This window comes from Lolium perenne, chromosome 4, assembly GCF_019359855.2.
Source record: "Lolium perenne isolate Kyuss_39 chromosome 4, Kyuss_2.0, whole genome shotgun sequence".
Classification (NCBI taxonomy): domain Eukaryota; kingdom Viridiplantae; phylum Streptophyta; class Magnoliopsida; order Poales; family Poaceae; genus Lolium; species Lolium perenne.
The window spans coordinates 298,566,458-298,585,811 of record NC_067247.2 but is presented as its reverse complement, the minus strand read 5'-3'; the positions used below and the strand labels follow the sequence as shown (position 1 = coordinate 298,585,811).

The 19,354-nt window shown below is 45.7% G+C and overlaps 1 protein-coding gene across 1 annotated transcript; it reads left to right on the top strand.

Moving 5' to 3' along the window:
• The first annotated feature begins 209 nt into the window (after positions 1-209).
• Positions 210-3,980, top strand: LOC127348995 (uncharacterized). Its single transcript, XM_051374829.2, has 4 exons — positions 210-1,445; positions 1,541-1,651; positions 2,340-3,362; positions 3,467-3,980. The coding sequence occupies exons 1-3, from the start codon at positions 211-213 to the stop codon at positions 3,109-3,111; spliced, it is 2,118 nt and encodes a 705-aa protein (XP_051230789.2). The 5' UTR covers position 210; the 3' UTR covers positions 3,112-3,362; positions 3,467-3,980.
• The last annotated feature ends 15,374 nt before the right edge of the window (positions 3,981-19,354 follow it).

The following is a 19,354-nucleotide window of genomic DNA, read 5'->3' as shown; positions in this document are numbered from 1 at the left end:
AGGAGAGTAGATCGGGGTGGTGGAGCAGGTCGGTCGTGGTAGCAGGTTGGGGACGACAAGTCAGTGCAGTCGAGAGCTGCCCAGCGGCGCCCGCGCGCTAAACCTAAGAGGTCTCTCGCCGTTTTACGAAACTTGTGAGGTTTACCTATACTTCTTTTAAATCGGACCCTAGTGGAAGAAAGAAGGAAAGAGCAAATCCCTAGGTCGATAATGGCGGCGGAGGGGGAGCAAGAGTGGTTGATGACGTCGGAGGAGGAGCAGGAGGCGGAGGAATTGGGGGAGTTCGTCTGCATCGTGCGAGATTGCGCGTGCTACTGGCATAAATTCGGCTCTCCGCGGACCCCCCGCGTCGCCCCCGGGAGGGACTGCCACTGCATGCCCGCCGGCGCCGACCACAGCCCCGCCTGGTCGCTGCTCGTCGGAGTCATGCAGGGCGCCGTCCTACGGCTCAAACGCCTCCGCGTGGCACGTTCCGGGCGGATCCTCGGCCGGAGCGACGACGCGCTCGAGTCCTTCCACGACATCGACGTGCCGCCTGGGCGCTGTTTCAGCGCCAGCGCCGCCGCCATGACCCCCGACGGCCGCTCGCTCTGCGTTCTGCACCAGGCCTACGATGAGAAGCCCCTGGCCCTGCGTCTAACTCTGCAGCCGCATACCAACACCGAGGACCCGGCGACGAGCATCCCGTTGGAGCTGCATCTGCCGGAGATTGAAGCGGCCTGTCGTAGCATACCCATCTCCGCCGCCGACCACCTGTGGGCTCTGTCTTCCATCGAGAAAGGCCCCAGTTTCAGCGTGCTCATGCGACGGCTCGTCCCCGGGGATGGATGGCAGCAGGTCGGCCACACCATCACGAGGCCATACCCATACGTACACGACCAGTTCTTGCCGTGGGGCAGCTGGTTCCTTCAGGGCTACGCCGTACTCCCCGACGCTGCGCTGATCCTCGTCTCCTTGAACCAAGACGGCCTCTTCTTCACCTTTGCCCCCGACTCCGGCGACTGGACCCTGGTGCCCATGGACGCGACAAGGTCGGGAGACTACGTGCCTATCCTCCGTCGGGGCGTGTACATCGAGCAAGACAAGGCCGTGTACATGATCCGCAACAACACCATCTACGCCTACAATCTCACCTTCTACCAGGATGATCAGGGGAGGCAGCGTCTCGGGCGGCTGGACCCGCCCATCACAATTGATTCCGTCTGTCCTTTCAATTCCTGCAAAGGCTACGGCTTCCTCACCTGTTTCGATCACGACCGCCTCATGTGCTCCGTCTGGATCAGCCTTGGTTCGGCTCCACCATGCTACTGTGGCAACCTACATGCCATCGTCACCACCTTCCGCCTCGGCGACCGTGCTCAGGGAGGGATACAGGTGCTTCATTCTTCTTTCCGCCGGGTAGACATGGTGCCCAATCCAAGACAACAGGAATTCTGCTTTCTTCTGTAAGCATTTTCTCTAGCTAGTTTCTTGAGCATTTATTTGGTCGCCTTGCCTTGCTTATATATTTTGGTCTGTCGACTAATCATCCATCAATTAGGGAGTACGAGGACAAGGACTCTCCGGTGCTGCTCCAACACGATGAAGGGCAGGAGGATCTAACCAGTTCCCAGGACATCGACCACCCCTCCAAGATGCTTCATTGTTGCAGGTCTTGTTTCATCTGAATTTTGCTAGCTTCATGTTTGATCCCCTTTTCGTTCACTGTCTATTTTTTTTGTACCCCTATTGACATCTAGTTGTGGCAGCAGCACAGGTGCTGAATCCTTGATCTACTAGCAAGAGACCTTTAAGCCTTCACAATCAATACCCTGTTACGTTTGTCGTATTGTCTACTTTGGTATTGATCAACATGTCTGACTGCTCTACAATTTAACTGCCGCTTGCATTTTTCTTCTTCATATTGAATTCGGACCAGTCCCATTTGTTGAGTTGGCTCCCTTTTGCAAATTTCCACTTCTACAGCAGAATATGCCCTTCTGGTTCAGTATTCTATTTCTTAGGATTTTTTATAGAGCTTATTTGGTTTGAAGGCCCTTGGACTATGTTGCTAGCAGTTCCAAAGTATAGTTAACAGTGGTTTATTATGACTGTTTTTGCATTGGTATGCTCTTTGAAATGATTATTATGACTAGTTTTGTACTGTTGTGCACTGTCTATTATATTATGGACTAATTTTTGGCGGCTCTATCCAAAAGTGCCTCAAAACATCAGTAATTTTGCAGGCACTTTCTAATAGTGTCTTGCTTGATCCTAATTTAACTTCATGTTTAACCTAGCTTAAATCTAAGCAAATTCCTCTTGGTGAGCGCATGACATGTTCTCTTTCTTCCATGTAGACAGTATTTTACACCGAAAAACGACCCACGCGTGTGCTTTCTCTGCGGCGGCGATGGTCACATTGCCCGCGAATGCTCTCTCCCGCCACAGCAGCGCTCCTCGGCAATGCCACCCTGGGGACCGACTCACAGCATGTTGGATGACCCTGCTTCAATGCAACACCAAGTCAGTTTTTCAAGTCGTCCTGTTGCTCATCTGAAGCCCGCTACAACAACTATCAAGGAAAATCTGTTTATCATTTGCCAAATTGGCTCACAACCAGTCATCTATCCCACAGGCGTCATGGATGAGAGTTTACAGTTAGAAGGAGACAATGGCGCGCCTCTCGAACCGTGTTATTCTGCAGATGATGGTGATGACGATTGGCACTTTATTCACAGTGGCTCAAAAATACACGCAGTCTCTTGCACAAGAGACTTCATGCTTGAGTTTAATCTGAAGGACCGGACGACTATCAAGCTACCTGTACGGTGGCCTAGTGCTGATCCTTTCGTTATGGTTATCAGAGTTGGTGGAGAGACCATTGCTGTTACTGATAGTCTGGAAGTTTTCCACCAGAAAGTGTCGACAGATGGTGGATCCACCACGTGGTTGCCTTGCAAGACAGATCAGTCGCATGTTCTCCGCAGGAAGGTTGTGATATCTGGATATGTACAAGTGACTGATCATTCCTTTCTACTTTCGGATGCTGTCACAGGTTCGTACCTTCTGTTTGACCTGGGTGCAAAACAATTAATGGCGCGTCGTCATGCCTTGGGCCGCATTCAATGACCGACTGCCAAGGGCTTTCCCAGACTGTTTCTTAAACGGTAGATGTGTATTTGTCGATGGCTTTATCTACACATGCAGAGATGGAGGGCTTGCTGCATATCAACTACTTCATAAAGATCATTCTGTGTATCTCAGCCAGCCGATCTTTCTACGATTTTCATGGCTCGTAGAGGGTGTGAATTATGACATGTGCTTGGATTATGCTGGCAAAGATGTGGAATCTGGTGCTATTTTTTTTTACTTGGTGCAAGGTGAATAGCTCTCTCTCTCTCACTCACTCTCATCTCGATTATGCATGCATTGTTGTGATCAGTTGTCAGCTCTAATGTTGTTATATAATATATGTCTATGCTAGGTGGATATTTACCACCCAAGCATGATGTGCAGATCACCATTGTCCAGGTTAAGACTAAAAAAACACCCAGCAATGGAATGAAGCCAGTGAAAGTCGAACCTGTGGACCGTATCACACGCGCTCCTTACGTGACAGGCAACCCTTCGGTACCAGATGCTGCTTTGCAGTCTCCTTCTGATGGATGCATGCCGTATTATTAGTATAAGCTCTGCAATATTTGTAGCCTGGCCTGTAAGTTTCCATGGCACTGGACACTTCTTTTGGAGGCGATGGGAGGATCTGGACTTTAGCTGGCACTCTCCTGTTAGGTGCAATTAGTTGTATTTTGGTGGTGGTAATAAAACTTAAATTTCTCTATGTAATGATGACTGGTGACCCAGGCTAATTAATCCTCAGCATTCGTAAAGTTGAGCCAGCTGTGGAACTATATATACTATTTGTTGTACTAGTATTATTTAAGCTGGATCATGCATTTATATGTGAGAATAGCACATTATGTGACATGTCCTAGTGGTGTCAAATAGTGCTGGAGATAACTTACTGTTGTCAAATGAATAATGTGCTCGAGTTTAGCATCACAAATGGTTTTGTTTTGATTTTTCCTATTGAAATCCTTTTGATTTATGCCGGAACAAACAAACTAACCAGTTAGCTTTGGTGGTAAGTGTCCCTAACGTGATGTGCCATTTGCAGATTATAAACTGTGGTCTCGCCCTTTCATTTGCTTGTTCCTCTCTAGCAGATGCAGTTCTGGATCAGCACACTTCAAGGCCCTCTACCGTGACCAAGAAGACGGTGAAGGTGCCACCGTGTCCGTGTTCCTCCTGAATTGATCCAATCTTGTGGAGGAGCACGGCAGCCCCATGAGGGTTCTTGATCTGGATGGCTCACTTAGCCCTCTCTGTCTCATCGGCATAGTGGAGATGGCGCACGCTCTCCGCCATCCCACATCCGTCATTGTGGATTCACGTACCAGGTGCTATACTTCTAATTAATTTTTACTTGTAAAGTTTATTTCGTCAAATATTTTTCGGCTTGTACTATTATTTGCGCGCAGGTTTTTGCGCCGCAATATAATTGCAGATTGAAATAAAGCTTCGACTACTATGCTCGGACGACCTCACCTGCCGTTACGCACTCGTCATACTGGGGGATCGCGTGACGCGGACCCGACGTCGCGGATTTGATATATTCGGGTGCTCACCCGTGGCGGATCGGACATATCAACTATGTCTTCTTCTTTGGTCACGCCGGCCAGACGCCACGTGGCTACATCAACTATTTCTGGCTGGACGATTACTTCAATTGCGCCTGCCACATCGACTATTTCTGATTGCGCAATTATTTCGACTGCGTCCACCATGTGACCGGCATCCACATTGGTCTCGTCGCAACCAAACTAGTGGCTTTATCATCTATAGTTATCAATGAATATATCTTTCCCAGTGGATTTATTTTCCCGGGTCAATGGCTTCATCACTTATGGTTATCAATGGATTTATATTCTTCAGCTCTGGATATATCTTCTCCCGATGCACACCCGGGTCAATGGTTTCATCATCTATGGTTATCAATGGATTTATCTTCTATGATTATATAAATATTGACCCGATGCATTCTCGAGTCGGTGGCTTCATCATCTATGGTTATCAATGGATTTATCTTCTATGATTATATTGTCCGATATACTTCCGGATCATCGACTGTGATCTTCAATGGATATTATCTTATATAATATTGACCCAATACACTTTCGGGAGCGCTGAAATCACTCAGGGGCTCCAGGAATATCTTCGGCTATCACAACTATCACTCCCATCGGGAGCGTTGGTTCGCTGGAATTCAAGCAAACATGAAGACTCTTTATACTATCAATGATTTCATCAAGGCCTCAGGGAACATGCGAGTGCTGCAATTGATGAAAATCTTTATCGATTATTACCACTCCCACAGGGAGCTTTGGTTATCAACATATTATGACTTACCCGGCAATACTCGGGGGTTACAAGGTTTATTATAAATTCGTCGGTTACTATTTCTCCCATCGGGAGCTATGGTTATCAGCATACCACAGCTTACCCGGCAATACTCGGGGGCTGCAAGATCTATTATGATTCTTGTCAAGAGCCTCAAGGAACATGCAAGTGCTACTATTGATGGAAATCTTCGAACAAACACGTCCACCAAAGCCTCATGGAACATGCGGGTGCTGCAATTGGTGAAAACAATGTAAATATGAAAGGCCGACGCCGGTGTACCGTGTTACGAAGCCGGAAAAGCGCATGATTCCCTCGTTTACTCGGGGGCTGTCGCCACTACAAACTTACGTACGGCCTGGCAAATGTATTTGCGATTACTACTGGGCCGTCGAACGAGTAGACTGACCTTATCCCTCAGTTGCCTTCGACAAGCAAAAAGCTTCGGCTGGGCTCACGGTCCATCGACTCCTCTTTGACAAACAAAAATCTTCGGCTGGGCTCACGGTCCATCGACTCCTCTTCGACAAACAAAAAGCTTCGGCTGGGCTCACGGTCCATCGACTACTCTGCGGCATCATCAAAATCATCAACTCCTCCGGGACATCATCAAAATCATCGGCTCCTCCAGGACATCATCAAAATCGTCGACTCCTTCGGGACATCATCAAAATCATCGACTCTTTTGGGACATCATCAAAATCATTGACTCCTCTGTGACATCATCCAAATCATCAACTCCTCTATGACATCATCAAAATCATCGACATCATCAAAAGCATCCAAATATTTTCGGAACTCGAAGAAATCTACGGTATTCGACTCAACATTTTTACACCCTATACATGACTATTTCATATTCATCTACAGTCTCGGGGGCTACTCCCATCGAGAGCGCTGGTCGCACGCCCGATAAAAAGATGGAAGCCTCGTCGACAATGAAGAATGAACCCGAAGACGTCAATATCAACATCAAGCTCTTCGAGTAGTACAACTTGAGTTTATGCACGGTTGAAAGCACCCGCCCATAGACTCGGGGGCTACTCCCATCGGGAGCGCTAGCCACGCACCGGATAAGGAGTGACTTCGACTGTACATAAAGCACAAGATTCAGGAGATGATCAAGACATTCAGACGATGACAACTTCAGTCCCTGCCCGAAGCTTCACTTCGACCAGACACTCGGGGGCTACTGATGTGTGTATTACCCTTCGGGTACCCGACATTGCTATACTTGGTACAGATTATGAAGATGGACCAGCACAAGGACTCGACAAGCTGGATCCACAGGGAATATCAACTTGGATTACAAGAAAGAAGACTCCAATACGAATTCTACCAGGACTCTTGTAAACCCTAGCCTGGCTGATATATAAAGCCAGACAGGGGCACCCCTTAGGGGGATATTCAAAAACAGAAAACATAGAGGCAATAGACCTATACATCGCAACCCGCAGATTAGAACTAGACTAGATACAACAACTCCGCCTATGGCGGCTTCCTGTACACATATATTCATATAGTTGATTGCTAGCAGGACGTAGCGATCCTCCACCGCGGGGACGTAAACCTGGGTACGTCGTGTCTTCTCTCGCTCCCGGAATCTCCATCGTCGCCTTCCGTCAACCCTAAGCCCCTCATCGTGGGAATTGCCAAGGAACCGCCTCGTCACTCCCTCTCCTTCGTCTCACTCGCGACCTCACTCTCACCCCCCTAAACTATCACATCACCAGGCGGTTCCCCTCCCGCCGACCAGTCCGCCGCACCGTCGCAAGGAGGAGCACCGGTACCGGAGGAGGAGACGACGACGACATCGGCCGCAACCTGCTCTGCAGTCTTCATCGGCATCTCGAGTTTGGCTGCGAACTCGACCTCGTCCTCGACCGGAACAATGGCGGTAACAACCTCTTCTTCTCACCTTCGTACTCGTTTTTCCAGAACAGGGCATGCTTGGGCATTTGCGACGACATGCATATTAGATCTGCTAGGGTTTTCATTAGGATAGGGTTCGATAGATGTTTGCAAGGTGTTCATCGCCATTGCTTGTTGTTCTTGTCGAGTTCTTGGTGTTCACGGTCTCGATTTGCTTAGATTTGTTACTGTAATCTCCAATCGCGGTAGATCCTTCGTAGATCGGACTGTGGATTGGTGAAACTGTCAGATTTTACTGTGCATAAAAGAGGGGAAGAGTTTTTGTTCTGGGGTTTAGCATGTTGTGATTGTTATGCGAAAGATCAAGCTGAGTCGCGCTCATTTGTTCAGACGCAAGAGGAGTGGGAGGACTTGAAGAACGAAGTTGCTCTGCTCAAGAATCTGCAGAGAACATAAGCACAAGTGATGAGAGCTAAGAAACAGGAATGTGAGGCAGAAAGAAAGGCTTTGGAGGCTGAGAAGAGAAAGCTAGAGTATGCCATATACGATCTGCTGCAAGTGAACTTTGCAATCAAGGATAAACTCAAGAGGATCAGGACTATTTGTGATGAGTGACGAATGTGTTCTAGATGTACTGTAGGAGATCCTGCGGATGGTTGAGCTAGGGAGAATTTCTAATGTACCCTAAGTAGAATTTTTAATGTACCCTAAGTACCACTCGTAATGTACTCAATTTGAACTGCTACTTGTGTTGTTTTGGGATCATAGTATGAGGAGATGATTGATCAGAACCTATACCTATGGCATGACTGAACATCACCATGCCATTGGTTCTGATCAAATATCTCCTCCATATGTCCTGATATTATGAGGCCTATGGTATCTTGCTTTGCATGTTTTCGCTTCTTCAGTTCTGCATTGGCCAATGATTGAACAATAGCACAACGGAAGGCATGGTGCTGCCCTCAAACTTAGTCATGTGTGTCATATTACTTGCACACTAGACTTAGTTTGCGGACAATCCCTTTGTCTGCCGTGTGATCCTATATATGAGGCCTCTTTTTGTTTGTCTAGTGCATTGGCCAATGATTGAACAATGAAACAATGGAAGACAAGGTGATGCCTTCAAACTTAGTCGTGTGTGCCAGTTTCCCTGCACATTAGACTTAGTTTGGGAACAATCCCTCTGCCTGCCATGTGGCCAAATCTATGAGGCCTCCTTTGCGTTGGCCAATGATTCAACAAAGGCACAATGGAAGGCTAGGTGATGGCCTTAAACTTAGTCATGTGTGCCACAGTCATTGCACACTACACTTAGTTTGTGGCCACTCCCTATGCCTTCCCTGTGAGCCAATGTATGAGGCCTTGTGTGCTTCTTCACTTCTGCATTGGCCTGTGATTCAACAAAGGAACAACAGAAGGCAGGGTGATGCCCTCAAACTTAGTCGTGTGTGTGACATTACTTGCACACTAGACTTAGTTTGAGGGCAGCCCCTTTAGCTGCCGTGTGAGCCAATGTATGAGGCCTCACTAATGTTTTCAATGTCCGTTTTCATCTATACTTGTGAGCAGGCACACCTCTAATGGCATGTGTTCTTTTGGCAGACTGGGAAGCCCAAGCTTGCGTCACCTACTGATACCACCGACGAGGGACCATCGAAGAAGCGAAGGGTGGCTAACATCAGCCACTTCCATGACGAGGTAGGGCCGGACTAGTTCCTGCGCATCGTCTTCAGGCCCACCTTCAGTCGGCTCCTAATCCCTCAAGATTTCGTCAAGTGGTTCGGAGAAATCCCTTCCAAGTTCCAATATCCTCGTCCGCACCAACACTGGTTGCAAGTGGAGGATGTGTACGATGAGAGAAGGTGATGACGCATACATCGACCAGGGATGGGCGGGCTTCACCATCGCCCATCAGCTCAAGGTAGGCCAATTCCTCACCTTCAAGAAGATGTCCTAATTCGAGTACAATGTGGTCATCTTCGACCACACCTGCACCGAGGTGATGAGCAGGTGCCTGTACCATGGCGATGCCACTAGGTGTGTCGTCTTCAAAAATCATGTCTGAAGCTTACCTGGTTGTGTGTCGCTGCTACCATGTCGTGTCTAGTTGCTATTCGTGTCGTGTCCCGAACTATGATCGTGTCTGCTGTGTCCTGAACTATGATCGTGTCTGCTGTGTCCTGAACTATGATCGTGCCTGAACAATGATGTGCCTTGAACTTGTGTCGTCTATGACCAGTGCTAAGTTTGCTTGTGCTTGCATTATTGTGTTCTTGCTTGTGCTGTTGATTATTGGTAACCTCACCACTGAAGGGAAGAGGTAACCAGAAGCGGATTTTGGGTTGCAACCAAATAACAGGGGCGCTGTTCTGGGCTGCTACTAGGCCTGAAAACCGACCTACCAAACAGACAGAGCCCAAATCTCCACAGGGCAACAAAAAAAAACTCTACGCAGACCACCAAACAACGTGGCTTTTCTGGCCCATCGCCCATCTAGAACGCGTAGGACCCTTCTTCCCACTGCACCGGTGGTGCAGAAAATTGCTGCAGCCCCTACCAAATGCGCTCTTGGCGAGATCTAGTATTGGCTCGCGAGTTGTTGGACTAACTACTATCGACAGATTTAAACTTCCTACATAGTAAGATAAATGATTCTGCAGAGAATACAGTATGAGCAAGGGGCTGAAAACTAACAACTATGGTTGAACGGAAAATGTTCATTTTTGCCCCGAAACTATTTGCAGTGCCCACTTTATTCCCTAAATTTCTTCCCAGCTTCAAGATGGGCTTGCTAGGTGACAGTTTTGAATCTTTCTATTCTTAATAGGTGATCCCATTTTCCTACACATGCAAGGTATCCACCTCATCAAGCATCACAGAGCAATCATAACCTGCCACCTAAGCAATTCTTCCACGTCATCATGTACATGACCCATTATTAATATGATCACTAAATGGCAAGAACCATCAGATTAATGCATTTATTCTCCAATAGTACAAGTTGTGGCCTCTGTAAAAACCGATATGTTGAAGCCGCCCTCAATGTAAGCTTCCTCTTCCCCATGATCTCAGCGCCTGTGCAATCGCTTCCTCTTCCCCCACTATCTCAACGAAATAATAGTGCAAGGAACCGATGGAGGCATACGAGAGATTCGCGGAGATTTCTTCTTCTCCTTTTAAACACCGTCTTCCGCCTCAACCGCTGGAGTTGTTCACAACTTCGCATCATACACCGGTACAGTTGGCTATACGGGTGCCGCTGGTGAGCCACTCCAGATCGAGAAGCTCATCCATTCTGCAGTTTCTTCATCTCTCCTTTATTAACATGGTCTCAGGTTGCCTCGCCGTGCTTTCATTGAGTGGCTGGATTGATCCTGTTTTCGTTCACACATTCTGCAGTTTAATTCTCCATCTCTTCATTATTCATGGGGTTACAGGTTACCTCGCCATGCTTCCTTGGGTCGCCGGATTAACCCAGTTTTCTTTGCAGTCCATTCATGATTGCAAGATATGAATCGGAACTGATTTTTCTACTCAGGTTGTGTTAAGAGTTTTGCATGGAGATTTCGGCACTGGCTACGAACTTGATTTTGGTTTTATTATCCACTTAAGTTGGCCCTATAGAGGGCAGAGCACCTCTTCATTTGTTTAATGTATTGGTTTCTGCAAGAATATGTGGCCACATTGGTCTGTACTGCAACAAGAGAAATCTGTTTAGCCAGCTTCTACTTTCAGTTTTACGCTATGCTCAGGTTCTACATTAGGAATACGCATGCTCATATTCAGGTTAATACATACCATTATTTGCCAAGGAGTTCATACAACTACATATCAATTCTCCAATCTCCATCTTGGACAAGCTACAACGACTGATCAGTTTTTACCTTACGTTGTCTCTTCTCTCAGATAATTTCTTTACAAAAAAACATATTTGTTTATTATGGTTTGCTTTCAGCACGTAGATATATGAGACTTATCTACGACAGCAACCAGAAGGCGGTGCCATGGATTATAGGCACTGTAAATAAGAACACGTCACTGTGCATACAAAAAAAAAATTTGGTAGAAGCCTCGGCGCTCATGTTGATTTTAGCATTTTGGTGAATTGTATCAGGTTGATGGAATCAAATATATTGTTCTAAATCGTCATTTGATGCATTGATTTATATCTAAGTTTTATATCTCTAAAACCTGGCAAACCATGATTATGACCACACTATATCCAAATTGTAGACTGTTGTCATTTCATAATCTTTTTATGTTATGCTACACTATATTTATATGATATTCTAACATTTACTTTGTGCAATATATTATTTTTAAAAAGTCCCGCAGCAAAGCGCGGGGTTTCCTCTAGTTTTTGATGTTAGCCGCACATGGTGTCTTCCAACAAATTAAAGCTGTCCACCGCCTTATGCTCACCGACTTCCTCCCCTTTCCTTTGGTTTGCCAGTTTAAAGAAATCTAGGGACTTTCATACATTCTATGCATGCGATTACTTCTTGATTGGAAGCAACGTGTTATTGGTATTGCATGAATGTAGTACGTACAACTGATAGTTATTAGGTTTTGGCGTTTAACGTGTGTTAGACTCCACACGGTTACGTGTTTATATATTGGGACTAAGCCCATCATCGATACAGAGGGAGTACGGTAGGGTGGAGGACTCCTCCATACCTACGACGTACAGGCATACAGAAATACATCTAACACTCCCCCTTAATCTAAACCTACAGAAAGGTTTAGATTACGCTTAAACTCTTCTAATATCTTGACAGGAAGAGCTTTTGTAAAACCATATGCAACTTGATCTTTGCTTGAGATGAACTTGATAGCTAGCAAATTCTTTGCAACTCTTTCTCTAACAAAATGAAAATCAATTTCAATGTGCTTGGTACGAGCATGAAAAACTGGATTTGCAGATAAATAAGTAGCACCCAAGTTGTCACACCAAAGGCATGGCTTGCTCTTCAATCTAACACCAAGTTCATCAAGTAACTTTTCAACCCATATCATCTCAGTTGTAGCATTTGCTAAAGCTTTATATTCTGCCTCAGTACTTGACCTGGATACTTATCCTGTTTCCTGGCACTCCAGGAGACCAAATTTGGTCCAACGAATATAGCAAAACCTCCTGTGGATCTTCTGTCATCAAGAGATCCTGCCCAATCTGCATCTGAGAAGGCACTAAGAAGTGTAGAGGATGATCTCACAAAAGTAATTCCATTATGCAAGGTATCTTGTACATATCTGAGGATACGTTAAGCAGCTGTCCAGTGTTCTGTAGTTGGAGCATGAAGATACTGACAAACCTTGTTAACACAATATGACAAATCTGGTCTTCTCAATGTTAAATACTGTAGTCCTCCAACAATGCTTCTTTATTGAGTACTATCATCAGAACCTAGAGGTGTACCAGCTGTAAGATTTAACTGTTCAGTGGATGACAATGGTGTTGGGGACGGCTTGCAACCATGCATGCCGACTTTCTGAAGCAGGTCCTTAGCATATTTTCCCTCTGTCAGGAGCAAACCATTCTGTGTCTTTGTAACCTCAATACCAAGAAATAATGTAAGTCTCCCAAATCTTGATAGTAAAATTCTTATTAAGATTTTTAAGCAAACCAGAAATAGCATGATCAGAAGAGCTTGTTACTATGATGTCATCAACATATATTAGCACAAACATTGTAATGCCAGACTTGTGAAAAAGGAACAATGAGGTATCAGCCTTTGAAGGTATAAAACCAAGATCGCAAAGCTCAGAACTCAGCCTAGAATACCAGGCTCGAGGAGCTTGCTTCAACCCATATAATGCTTTATCAAGTTTGCAAATATAGTGTGGAGTGTGAGAATTCTCAAAACCTGGAGGTTGTTTCATATATACTTCCTCTTCCAGAATACCATGAAGAAACGCATTCTTGACATCTAGCTGCCTTAGACTCCAGCCACGAGAAATAGAAAGAGCCAGAACTGTTCTGATAGTAGCAATTTTAACCACAGGGCTGAAAGTATCTTCATAATCAATGCCATACCTTTGTTTAAAACCTTTTGCAACCAGACGTGCCTTATATCTGTCAATTGTACCATCTGCTTTTCTCTTGATTCGATAAACCCACTTGCAATCGATTAGATTTTTATTTCTGCTTGGAGGAACAAGGTGCCAAGTCTTGTTTTGCATCAATGCTTTGTATTCTTCCTCCATAGCCAGCCGCCAATTTTCATCATCTAGAGCTTCTCCCAATGTGCATGGCTCACCTGTGGATGACAACAGACCATAGCGGATTGTACCATCAGTATATTTTTTCGGTTTTGTTATACCTCTCTGTAGATGAGTGCGAACAGGAGATGGAGGTGCCGGTGGTGCAGCACTTTGCACCGGCGAAGCAGACGCCGAACCAGAAGGTTGTGACGAGCTGGGTGTAGAATGTACTACAGAATCATGTGGCATAGAAGATCCACCAGAAGCTGCTGATTCTGGCACAGAGGATCCTTGGCCAGGCGATGGCTGACGCGTGGCGGAGCTGGCGGGCGCAGAGCTGGCAGGCGTGTGGCGAGCGCGCGTTGGCGTGGAACACGAGGAGGGAATCTCCTCCTCTCCGTCGTGCATGTGCACAGAACGCGAGGGAGCAGCAGCAGGACCACCTGCCCCGCCTGGCGCAGGTGCTGGGGCTGACAGCGTATCCTCCTCAGGATCGCTGGCCTCGGGATCAGGCGGAGCAGAGGAATGTTCCTCCTCGTGCTCAGCGCTGGTTTCGTCTTCTTCTGCAGCATGCGATAATGTGTAGTTTTCTTCCGTTTCTGTCGCCATTTCAGCTCCGTTTTCAGTTCCGTTTTCTCCTGCAGCTTCCCCATCCCGCGACACAGTATTAGAGGACACAATAGGCACAATATGATCATCAAAATTTGCATCATCCATGTGAGAGCAAGATGTGGAGGATGGAAGAAGCAAGATATCTTGTTTGAGGCGAGCGCCGACATTTGGATGTAATGTGGAGAAAGGAAAAACATTCTCATCAAACACAACATCTCTAGAAATATAGACTCGACCTGTAGAAATATCAAGACACTTAACACCTTTGTGGAGAGGACTATAGCCTAGAAAAACACACCGTTTGGAGCGAAAAGCGAGTTTTCGTTTATTATATGGACGAAGATTGGGCCAACAAGCACAGTCAAAAGTTTGAAGGGCATCATAATTTGGTGTCACATTAAGGAGATGCTCAGTGGGAGACTCAAAATCAAGAACTTTACTTGGGAGAAGATTGATAAGAAATGTGGCGGTAAGGAAGGCTTCATCCCAAAATTTAAGAGGCATGGATGCATTAGCAAGCAATGCAAGACCAACTTCAACAATGTGGCGATGTTTTCTTTCAGCGGAACCATTTTGCTGGTGAGCATGAGGGCAAGAAACATGATGTGTAATGCCAACCTTCTGAAAGAAACCATTCAATTTTTCATACTCTCCTCCCCAATCAGTTTGCATGGTAACAATTTTTCTATCAAACTTGCGCTCAACATACTGTTGGAAATTAAGAAAGACTTGATAAATAGCTTTTTGAGCTAATATATCCATGTGAATTTACTAAAATCATCAATAAAGCTTACATAGTATGCATGTTTTCCCACAGAAAGAGGAGCAGGACCCCATACATCAGAGAACACTTGCTCCAAGGGAGCAGTAGAAACACTAGTGGATATGGGATATGGTAGTTGATGACTCTTGGCTAACTGACAAGAATCACAAACATATGGTGTGCTTTCTGGGGTGTAAGCTATTTTATTTCTCCTAAGAACTTGTTGAACCACCAAAGGAAGATGGATGTCCTAAACGGCGATGCCATGTAGAGGATGACGGCTTTATTGCGATGAAGGCGAGCTTGGAGGTCTCATTGAACATGGGAAGCAAGGGATAGAGGCCACCATGACAGGGTCCTCTAAACAGAACTCTTCGTGTTGCTTGGTGTAAGAGCAAGATCTATAACCCTTGTTTTGTGTGTTTGATAACAACACTCGAACAATTCTAACCGTGCACATCTTTGATGGATTTGTAGGTGTACGGTGCCCTTGCTGAACACACTATGATCGGAAGACTGAAGCATAGATCTTAGGTTTTCTGGTTTTGTGTGTGTGTCGTGAGGTAACATGGTAGGAGAGGAAAAGAGGAAAAAGCTGTTTTAGCCATAGCGGTACTACCGGTACTGATGGGGTTCGTTGCATAGAAAAACAAAAAATTTCCTATCGCAAGACGAATAAAACCAACAGATCTAATCTATGGAACACCCAAGATCTAATCTACAAGATCGAAGCAACGAGATGGAGATGAGACTAACCCTCGAAGATTCCAAAGCCTACGAGATTAATCTCGTTGTTGGTGTAGACGATCGTCCCCGGTGCTGCAATCCGGCAGCACTTCCGTACTCGATCGCGCGTACGGTGTCGATGAAGCTCCTTCCTCTCCCGTTCCAGCGGGCAGCGGAGTTTGTGGTAGATCTCCACGGAATCCCAGCAGCACGACGGCGTGGTGGTGGTGGTGGAGAAGAGTTGCTGCAGGGCTTCACCTAAGCCTGCACAGCGTATGGAGGTGGAAGAGAGAGGGGGGCGGCCAGGGTTATGGATGGGGGGCCTTGGCCGGCCACCCCCTCCCCTCTTTATATAGGTGGGGGGTCGGCCTAGGGTTTCCCCTAGGGCCCACCTGCCCCCTTGGCCGGCGCATGGGGAGGGGGCAACTCCTCCCCCAAGTCTTCCCCTTTATCTCCTAATTAAACAATTTATTTTAGGAGATAGATCTTATCTCTAATTTTAAACCATTTAAATTAGAGATAGATCTTATCTCTAAGGGGGGGCCGGCCTGGGCCCACATGTCATGGTGGGCTGTACCCACTATGCCATGTGGCACCTATGTGGCCTCTCTCGGGGTGGTGGGCCCACTGGTGGCCCTCTAGAACCTTCTAGAAGCTCCGGTCAAAACACCGGACTTTTTCCCGAACCCCGGAAATTGACTTCCCATATATGAATCTTATTCTCCGGACAATTCCGGACCTCCTCGTGATGTCCTGGATCCCATCCGAGACTCCGAACAAAAACTTCAGACTCCAACTCATATTCCGAATCTACTTATGCGACATCGAACCTTAAGCGCGTCACCCTACGGTTCGCGAACTATGCAGACATGGTCGAGACTCCTCTCCGAGCAATAACCAATAGCGGGATCTGGAGATCCATAATGGCTCCCACATATTCAACGATGACTTTAGTGATCGATTGAACCATTTACATACGATGCCAATTCCCTTTGTCACACGATATTCTACTTGTCCGAGGTTTGATCATCGGTATCTCCATACCTTGTTCAACCTCGTTACCGACAAGTACTCTTTACTCGTACCGTGGTATGTGATCTCTTATGAACTATTCATATGCTTGCAAGCTAATCAGATGACATTCCACCGAGAGGGCCCAGAGCATATCTATCCGTCATCAGGATGGACAAATCCCACTGTTGATACATATGCCTCAACTCACACTTTCCAGATACTTAATCCCACCTTTATTGCCACCCATTTACGCAATGGCGTTTGATGTAATCAAAGTACCCTTTCGGTGTAAGTGATTTACATGATCTCATGGTCGAAGGATTAAGACAACTATGTATTGAAAGCTTATAGCAAATGAACTTAATGACTTGATCTTATGCTACGCTCATTTGGGTGTGTGTCCATTATATCATTCAATTAATGACATAACCTTGTTATTAATAACATCCAATGTTCATGATCACGAAACCATGATCATCTATTAATCAACAAGCTAGTTATACAAGAGGCTTACTAGGGACTCCTTGTTGTTTACATAACACACATGTATCAATGTTTCGGTTAATACAATTATAGCATGGTATATAAACATTTATCATAAACACAAAGATATTATAATAACCATTTTATTATTGCCTCTTGGGCATATCTCCAACAGTCTCCCACTTGCACTAGAGTCAATAATCTAGATTACATTATAAGATACCTAACACCCATAGCATTCTGGTGTTGGTCATGCTTTGCCCTAGGGAGAGCTTTAGTCAACGGATCTGCAACATTCAGATCTGTGTGTACTTTGCAAATCTCTACTTCACCATCTTCGATGTACTCACGAATCGAATGAAAACGCAGCTTGATATGCTTTAGCTTCTTGTGTGACCTTGGTTCCTTTGCATTGGCGATGGCACCCGTGTTGTCACAATAAATGACTAACGGGCCCAATGCACTAGGAACCACACCAAGCTCAACAATGAACCTCTGCATCCATACCGCTTCCGATGAAGCCTCTGAAGCCGCTATATATTCAGATTCTGTTGAAGATTTCGCCACCGTGCACTGCTTGGAACTGCTCCAGCTTACTGCCGCACCATTCAGTATAAACACGTACCCAGACTGAGACTTAGAGTCATCAGGATCGGTGTTCCAACTTGCATCGGTGTAACTGGTTACAACGAGCTCTTGGTCACCGCCATAACAAAGAAACATATCCTTAGTTCTTTTCAAGTACTTCAGGATATTTTTGACCGCTGTCCAGTGTTCCATTCCTGGATCACTTTGATATCTGCTGGTCAAGCTAACAACATGTGCGATATCCGGTCTAGTACACAGCATGGCATACATGATAGAGCCTACTGCTGAGGCATAAGGGATCTTGCTCATCCTCTCTCTATCTTCTGCCGTAGCCGGACCTTGAGTCTTACTCAAAACCTTACCTGGCAACATAGGCAAGAACCCTTTCTTGCTTTCATCCATTCTAAACTTCTTTAGAATCTTGTCCAGGTATGTACTCTGCGAAAGCCCTATTAGGCTTCTTGATCTATCTCTATAAATCTTGATGCCTAAAATGTATCTTTAACTTCACCAAGGTCTTTCATTGAAAAACTCTTATTCAAATAACCTTTAATACTGTTTAATAGTTCTATATCATTCCCAATCAATAATATGTCATCTACATATAATATCAGGAACGCTACAGAGCTCCCACTCACTTTCTTGTAAATACAGGCCTCACAATGAGTCCGTATAAAACCGAAATCTTTGATTACCCTATCAAAGCGTAGGTTCCAACTCCGGGATGCTTGCTTCAGTCCATAAATGGAACGCTGAAGTTTGCATACCTTGTCAGCATTTTTAGGATCGACAAAACCTTTGGGTTGTACCATATACAACTCTTCCTCAATATCACCATTAAGGAACGCCGTTTTGACATCCATCTGCCAAATCTCATAATCGAAAAATGCAGCTATTGCTAACAAAATCCTCACAGACTTTAGCTTCGCTACAGGTGAGAAAGTCTCATCGTAGTCAACTCCTTGAATTTGTCGGAAACCCTTTGCGACAAGTCGAGCTTTATAGACGGTAATATTACCATCAGCATCTGTTTTTCTCTTGAAGATCCATTTATTCTCAACAGCCTTGCGGCTATCGGGTAAGTCTACCAAAGTCCATACTTTGTTATCATACATGGATCCCATTTCGGATTTCATGGCTTCTTGCCATTTGTTGGAATCTGGGCTCACCATTGCTTCTTCATACGTCGCAGGGTCCTCATCATTGTTGTCCACAATCATGACATTTAGACAGGGATCATACCAATCAGGAGTGGTACGCTCCCTCATCGATCTGCGAGGTTCAGTAGCTTCCTCGTTCGAAGTTTCATGATCATCATCATTTGCTTCCTCTCCTATCGGCGCAGGCTATACAGGAACATCTTCCGGTACTGCGCTACTCTGATCAATGAGAGAAGGTTCATTAACCTCGTCGAGTTCTACTTTCCTTCCAGTCACTTCTTTCGTAAGAAACTCCTTCTCAAGAAATGATCCGTTCTTGGCAACAAAGATTTTGCCTTCGGATCTGTGATAGAAAGTATACCCAATTGTTTCTTTAGGGTATCCTATGAAGACGCATTTCTCCGCTTTGGGTTCTAGCTTGTCAGGTTGTAACTTCTTTACATAAGCTTCGCAACCCCAAACTTTAAGGAACGACAACTTAGGTTTCTTC